This window comes from Trachypithecus francoisi, unplaced genomic scaffold (assembly GCF_009764315.1).
Source record: "Trachypithecus francoisi isolate TF-2019V2 unplaced genomic scaffold, Tfra_2.0 Lachesis_group12, whole genome shotgun sequence".
Lineage (NCBI taxonomy): Eukaryota > Metazoa > Chordata > Mammalia > Primates > Cercopithecidae > Trachypithecus > Trachypithecus francoisi.
In genome coordinates, this window is record NW_022681457.1 from 55,426 (window position 1) to 63,614 (window position 8,189).

At 54.0% G+C, this 8,189-nt stretch overlaps 1 protein-coding gene across 1 annotated transcript; it reads left to right on the forward strand.

Moving 5' to 3' along the window:
* The first annotated feature begins 208 nt into the window (after window positions 1–208).
* Window positions 209–5,667, forward strand: CEACAM16 (CEA cell adhesion molecule 16, tectorial membrane component). Its single transcript, XM_033229271.1, has 4 exons — window positions 209–613; window positions 933–1,211; window positions 2,454–2,732; window positions 4,680–5,667. Exons 1-4 carry the CDS (start codon window positions 214–216, stop codon window positions 5,096–5,098), a joined length of 1,377 nt encoding a protein of 458 aa, XP_033085162.1. The 5' UTR covers window positions 209–213; the 3' UTR covers window positions 5,099–5,667.
* The last annotated feature ends 2,522 nt before the right edge of the window (window positions 5,668–8,189 follow it).

Consider the following 8,189-nt stretch of genomic DNA (forward strand, 5'->3'; position numbering starts at 1 on the left):
AGGCCTGTCATCCCCATGTGAGATTTGGAAGAACAGAAACACAGAGAAAGACAGTGTATTCAAAGCCACTCAGATAAACTCCCAGAAAGATTAGGTGGTTGAGATGTTGAGAGTCAGAGAGTTGCGGGTTCAAATACTGGTTTTGCCTGTCCTCATTTACATAGAAGGACATTGGGCTGGGAACGTGCCCCGAGCCTGAGTCTCTTCTGTCAAATGGGGCAACTGATCAAACCTGCCTCATCCAACCCCTCTGACTCCTCTTCCTCAGCCACATTCCTGAATGTGGGGGCTGAGATCTCTATCACCCTGGAGCCTGCCCAGCCGACCGAAGGGGACAACGTCACGCTGATCGTCCATGGGCTTTCGGGGGAACTGCTCGCCTACAACTGGTATGCGGGGCCCACACTCAGCGTATCGTACCTGGTGGCCAGCTACATCGTGAGCACAGGCGATGAAACTCCTGGCCCGGCCCACACGGGGCGGGAGGCTGTGCGCCCCGATGGCAGCCTGGACATCCAGGGCGTCCTGCCCCGGCACTCAGGCACCTACATCCTGCAGACGTACAACAGGCAGTTTCAGACTGAGGTGGGCTACGGACACATGCAGGTCTATGGTGAGACACCCCCCAACACCCCCCTCTGCCCCAGCCGGGCCTTCCAACCTCCTTCTCAATCCTTCTTAAAAAAAAAAAAAAAAAAAATCCAACAAATGTTTAAACCATCAGTGAAAAAGTTTCTAAAATAACCTCAAAATGCTCATCTCCTTCAGGATGGCCTCCAGGATTAGACCTGCCTCCTAAACCCTTCTTTGTCCCTCCGGCTGAGGGTGTAGGGGCACAGCCACAATCTGGCCATGCCCCTTGTCTGGGGAAGGGAAGGCCCTCGGAGCAGGCGGTGCCCGGCCCCCTCCCCCTCTGTCTCTTGCCTCCACAGAGATCCTGGCCCAGCCCACAGTCTTGGCCAACAGCACAGCACTGGTGGAGCGTCGAGACACCCTGCGCCTTATGTGCGGCAGCCCCAGCACCACAGCCGAGGTCCGCTGGTTCTTCAATGGTGGGGCCCTGCCCATCGCTCTCCGCCTGGGCCTGTCCCCCGACGGCCGGGTGCTGGCCAGGCATGGCATCCGCCGGGAGGAGGCTGGTGCCTATCAATGTGAGGTGTGGAACGCGGTCAGTGCCAGCCGCAGCGAGCCCATCAACCTGACCGTGTACTGTGAGTCCTCCTGGCCCCACCAGAGATACCCAGTGTCCAAACCTCATGGATGGGGAAACCGAGGCCAGGAGAGGGGGCCCAAGGTCACACAGTGAGTCAGCAGGCAAGCTGGGGTTGAGGACCAGGGGCCCCTCTTAAAGTGCACTTGCCCTGGCCAGGCACAGTGGCTCATGCCTGTAGTCCCAGCACTCTGGGAGGCCTAGGTAGGAGGATCACTTGAACCCAGAAGTTTGAGACCACCCTGGGCAATATAGCAAGATCCCGTCTCTACTGAAAACATAAAAATTAGCCAGGTATGGTGGCACATGCCTGTAGTCCCAGCCACTCAGGAGGCTTGAGCCCCAGAGGCCGAAGTTGCAGGTGCAGTGAGCTATGGTTGCACCACTGCACTCCAGCCTGGGCGACAGAGCAAGATGCTGTCTCAAAAAAAAAAAAGAAAGAAAGAAAGGAAGAAAAAAACATATACTTGCCCCATATCCTAAAGGACTTCTACAGACCACCTTTACTATTGAATAACCCTTCAAAAGGAAACAGGGCCAGTTGGTTTGAAAAGGGAGCGGGGGAGGAAATAGTGTAATGGGAGGGGACACAAAATTTAACAATATAACCAAAGCATGCAGTCATTCCCAGGGGCAGCAGATGTGCAGTGTGGAATCCTGGGAAAATAAATCACCGAGGTACATGAGGACCCGTGATGTAGAAAAACTTAGTGCCTAGAATCCTAGAATCCTACAACCAGAGAATTCTGGACTTCAGAAGCACTGAATTCCAGACTCTGAGAATCTTAGAACCTCTAGATGCAGAGTTTCTTAGAATCTTAGAATCTAATCCTGAAATCTTAGAGTCTAGAATCTTGGAAGCATAGATTTCTAGAACCTTAGAACCTAGAAGCACCAATTCTTGAAGCCCTAGAATTCTATACTCTTAGAATGGCTTTGTCAGAAAAAAACAAAAAATCATTTAAGCTTTTTTTATTTGTCAATGGAGCCATAGATTTCAAAAATACCTTGAAATGTTATCTGGCCCAACACATTCTTTTTACAGAACAGAAAGCTGAGATGCTCTGAGAGGGAGTGATTCTCAAGATCCCAGAACAAGTTAGAGTTAAGGCCAGAGCTTTTTTTTCCCCTCCACTAGGCCAAGATATTCCCAGGGACCTAGCCTGGTGGAGAGAAAACCAGGGGTTCCCACCTCCACTCCTCCTTCCCTATACTGCTCCATCTCTCCCTCCTGCCCTCACAGTTGGCCCAGAACGTGTGGCCATCCTCCAGGATTCCACCACCCGCACAGGCTGCACCATCAAAGTTGACTTCAACACGTCCCTCACCCTGTGGTGCGTGTCCAGGTCCTGCCCAGAGCCTGAGTATGTGTGGGCCTTCAATGGGCAGGCCCTAAAGAACGGTCAAGACCACATCAACATCAGCAGTATGACAGCTGCCCAGGAGGGGACGTACACATGTATTGCGAAGAACACCAAGACCCTGCTATCTGGATCTGCCTCAGTCGTGGTCAAGCTCTCTGGTGAGTCACCCCCAGCCTGACCACCCCCCAATCCCCATGGAGGCCTCATCAGGCTGTGAGGGTTAAGCCACCATTTGCCCAAAAGAGAATTGGAACATAGTAGATTCACAGTTCATTGATGAGCTGTGACAAAGTGGCATATCAAGTGGATCGCTTTGCATCTGGGTCTAAAGGGAGACAGCCCATGTCCTGCTCACCTGGAGAACAAATGGCAAACCATTGTGGGTTGACAGAGTGGAAAATCACTCAGATGTCACTTCAGGTGGGTGCCACTGTTCTAAATTCAGTCACCAGCTGCTTAGGGGCTTGAGCTACCCCCCTACCACACAGACAGCTGAAATTCTGTGCAGCCAACTAGACTACCCAGTTATCTGACTCAGATGACGGGCATACACACACACACACACACACACACACACACACACACAACTGGAGAATCACAGCCAACTGCTGGCAAATGGAGAAACAGCTGGGGAGGCATTGTCATCTTGCTTCTGTCCTAAAATGACCTGAGGGCTGGGGCAGTGCAGGTGGTTGTCATTTCAGAGCCATTGCAATCCTCAGGCAACATTTTCTCATCTTCCGGGGATGGCGGCTTTGAATATTAAGGCCTCATTAATTCCACCTCAGTTCCTTCCCAAGTGGCCATCATCCCCGGGGGACAGTGGGAAATGGTCCTTCCCTCCCTCCCACTAACAGGCTGGGTCTCATCCAAAGGGTGGATTTTCACCCAAAGCTGAAATGGCATCCCCAGAGGTAAGTGTGCCTCCTGCTCCACTCACCTGGGGCTTTGGCAGCTGGTCTTGACGGGAGACAGGGGGATGGACCAGATGACCTCAGGCACTACCCCAAGCCCTGCCTGTGCAGGCCAAGATGGGGGGTGTCCAAGGTATGCAGGTATGTTCAGGGAGTGGATACACTGCTCCCAAGGGCTTCTAGTACTGTCAGCAACTCTGTGGCAGGTGCTGGGAGAGAGACAGAAGAAAAGGAGACTAATCAGATGGAGGAGACATGGCCTCTGTCCTTGGAGAGACGGTCCTGGGACAGGGAAACGTGGCTCCCTTATTCAAGGAATTGCTGCTCAAAGAGAAGAGGCAATGCCTCATCCTCCATGAGCTTCCAACCAGTAATGAGGGAGATATGACAACTCACCCTCAGTGGGCTCCTAGTCAGATGGAGGAGACACAGTGTGCACTTGGGGAGAATTTTCCTTCTGATGGGGAGACTTGGTCTCCAGGAGACATGGCCCTGTGTTTTTAGCATTCCTAGTCTGATGGGGTATCCACCTTTGGGGTACTCCTAATCTGATGGAGGAGTACAGGTCCCCACTTTCTAGGAATTTCCAGCCTGATAGAATAGACATTTCCTTCTAACTTCTAGGGTCCCCAACTTGATTGGAAAAACCCAGCAACAATTTAGAATTTCTCAATCTGATGGAGGAAACAGTGCTGCCACCTTGTAGGAATTTTCAATCTGATGGAGGAGACATGGCCTCCCACCCTCTAGATGGAAGAGCTATGGTTTACACATTCTGGGGTCTCTCCGTCTGACAGACACAAGTCCCAACCATCTCATGGGGAAGACACGGTCCCCATTTTCTGGGATTTCCACTCTGATAGGGGAGACATGGCCCCTGTATTTCGGGAATTTCCATTCTGATGGAGGAGACATGACCCAACCCTCCAGGGTCTTCCAGTTTGATGGGAGAGACACCTCTCAAAGGCTGGGAATTTGTAGTCTGATAGGGGAGACACAGTCCCCTAGCAGACACTATTGGGACCCAGAATCCACCTCCACCACGACACAAGTCACCTCCTTCCTCAGTCTCCTTCCCAGCACCCTACAAGGGGAGTGCCAGCCAACTAGGGGGAGGCCAGCAGGGGATGGGAGGGGGACACGATGCCAGATGCAGGCCAAGCTGACCCAGCCCCTTCGCTCTCTCCCCAGCTGCAGCAGTTGCCATGATGATCGTGCCCGTGCCCACCAAGCCAATGGAGGGCCAGGACGTGACGCTGACCGTGCAGGGCTACCCCAAGGACCTGCTGGTCTACGCCTGGTACCGCGGGCCTGCCTCCGAGCCCAACCGGCTGCTCAGCCAGCTGCCATCAGGAACCTGGATTGCAGGCCCCGCGCACACAGGCCGGGAGGTGGGCTTCCCCAACTGCTCACTGTTGGTGCAAAAGCTGAACCTCACAGACACTGGCCGCTACACACTCAAGACCGTCACACTGCAGGGCAAGACCGAGACACTGGAAGTGGAGCTGCAGGTGGCCCGTGAGTGTCTGGGAAAGGGCAAGGCATGCCCCTTTTTAGACAAGGGCTCCCAAAAGGAGCCTTTGCTTCCTCCATCAGGCTGGGGGACATAGACCAAAGATGGATATCCCTCCCCCATCAGACTGAAGGGAGAGGCCTTGTCTCCTCCGTTTAACTTGGGAGTCCCCAAATAGGGCTCTGCCTCTTCTATCAAACTAATGACCTACACCGTGGGTAGACTGGCCTCCTCCATCAGACTGAGGGTTGATAAAGGGGACCCCCATGCCTTCTTTCTCAAATAAGAGGTACAGCAGACTGAAGGTTTTAAAAGAGAAGGCATAGTCTGACGGTGGAGCATCCTCTTTCCTGCAGACAGGTGGACCCTAAAACATAGGGTCCATATTGGGGAAATGGGTTAATGATGGGAGTTTACCTCTCCTATCAGACTGCAGGCATAGAGTAAGGATGAATCAGACTGGGAGATCCTATGCAATGGGGATCATGTCTCCTCCTTTCTATTATCGTGAGGGCAAAGTTTCTATCATCAGATGGTGGAGTTTCTCTTTCAAACTGAAATAAGGATGGTCGACTCCATTAGGATGGAGGCTTCTACGTGTGGAAGTTGTGTCCCCTCCATCAGAATGGAAGTTCCCAGATGTTGGGCACCATGTCTCCCCATTGAACTGGGAGCTCTTAGAAGTCAGGAGCAATGTCTCCTCCATCAGACTGGGAGCTCTTAGAAGTCAGGAACAATGTCTCCTCCACTGGATTGGGAATTCCCAAATGTTGAAGACCATGTCACCTCCCTCAGACTGGGAGCTCTCAGATGTTGGGAACTGTGTCTCCCCATCAACTGGGAGCTTCTAAAGTCAGAAACTATGTCTCCTCCATCAGACTAGGAGCTCCCAGAGTCAAGCTCCATGTTTCCTCCATCAGACTGAGAGCTCCCAGAGTCAGGATCTATGTCTCCTCCATCAGACTGGGAGCTCCCAGAGTTATAGAACATGTTTCCTCCATCAGACTGGGAGCTCCTGGAGTCAGGGACTATGTTTCCCTCGTCAGACTGGGAGCTCCAGGAGTGAGGGTCCATGTCTCCTCCATCAGACCGGGAGCTCCCAGAGGCAGGGACCATGTCTTCTCCATCAGACTGGGAGCGGGAGCTCTCAGAGTCAGGGACCATGTCTTTTTCATCAGACTGGGAGCTTTCAGAGTCAGGGACCATGTCTCCTCCATCAGACTGGGAGGTCCCAGAGGCATAGTCCATGTCTCCCCCATCAGACTGGGAGCTCCCAGAGGCACAGTCCAGGTCTCCTCCATCAGACTGGGAGCTCCCAGAGGCAAGAACTATGTCTCCTCCATCAGACTGGGAGCTCCCAGAGTCAGGGACCATGTCTTCTCCGTGAGACTGGGAGTTCCCAGAGTCAGTGACCATCTCTCCTCCATCAGACTGGGAGCTCCCAGAGCCAAGGACCATGTCTCCTCCTGAGACTGGGAGCTCCCAGAGCCAGGGACCATGTCTCCTCCATCAGACTGGGAGCTCCCAGAGCCAGGGACCATGTCTCCTCCATCAGACTGGGAGTTCCCAGAGTCAGGGACCATGTCTCCTCCATCAGACTGGGAGCTCCCAGAGTCAGGGACCATGTCTCCTCCATCAGACTGGGAGCTCCCAGAGTCAGGGACCATGTCTCCTCCATCAGACTGGGAGCTCCCAGAGCCAGGGACCATGTCTCCTCCATCAGACTGGGAGCTCCCAGAGCCAGGGACCATGTCTCCTCCATCTGACTGGGCATCCCCAGAGGTCTATGAGTCCATGTCCCTACAGTAGGGCCAGGTTTCCCCCATTAGCTCTCAGACACTGGGGATAAGATCATTCCCCAAGTCTGGAATCTTGCCTCCCCCAGCAGCCAGAGCACTCTCAGAAGCCATGTCCCTCAGTTCGGGATGGTGCCTCCCCTATCACTGGAAATTTCCAGGATCAAGGACTCAACCACTGCCAGTCACCCACTTTCATCCATTCACTGATCAAACTCTGTTTTTCTGGGTCAGTGTTAGGGGAGAATGCTGTTCAGTGGCAGCAGGCCACCCCGACAAAGCCTCGGGATTCCTTTTCACCCATTCTCTCTTCTCACAGTCAACCTCCCTCCCTCGCACAAGGACCAACGCTACCTTCCTGAACCTGAACCTGGCACAGGCTGAGCGTGGGGTGGATTGGGTCACTGGGTGGCCCGGGGTGGGCAGGGGAGCAGAAGGGGTGGGGGCACTGGGGACCTGGTCCTCCATCTCTCTGACAGCCTCCTTCGTCCCCTCACCCCATCTGCCCCCACAGCCCTGGGGTAGCAGCGTGACCCTGGAGACGTCCAGAGAGAAGAGCTCTTCGCACCATCCTCTGGTCCTCGCCCTGAGTGGGAACCGCTCCCCCCACAGCAAGGATGCCAGGCTGTGGTCCTGCTGTTCTCCTGCCTCCACCCTAGAGCTAGAGCCACAGGGCCCCACTCCCTCGCTGAGCTGTTGGGGAGCCACCGAGGCCATAAAAGTCCTGGTTAATGCACATGTGTGTCAGCCTCTCCTTCCACCACCACTAGCCCTGCCATTTCCTGGCGGCCACACTCATTTCCTTTCCCGCCCAAGACTTTTCTCAGTCTGGGTGTGCACATGCAGGAGGATGGGCCCAGATCACTGTGCTCCACACCCCACTGCTGGATGCCAGGGCCTTGTGCCCCTCCCACAGTGCCCCAGGTTATATGTGAGAGTCCTGCTCCCCAGCTGGCCAAGGACTGCCCCTCTTGAGGCACCAGCATTCTGTGGGACATGGCTCTCCCCTACACTGCACCTCACTTTGTCACCTGGGCTCCAAAACAGGGCTGCTTGTGCTTAGGAAATGACCATATTTTGCAAGAAGACTTCCATCACCTTCTGGTAGTCCTCACCCATTTAATCAAAGACACAACTTTGTCCTGGGATTCCCTGTATGTCTCTCAAACATTACCTGCACAACCCTGAAAATATCTCCATCCTTCTCTAGCCACAGAAAAGACCCTGTGGGTGGATGAATGCAAGCGGGGAAGAGGTAGAGGCCAGGAGTGGAGAGCTGGGAAGTGGGGGCCAGAATGAGTGTGTCATTAATGGGAGCCACAGGCCCCACCCAGCTGCAATGCCCCACTGGAAAGCAGCTCTTGGCATTGGTCAGGAGTGGTGATGGCCGAG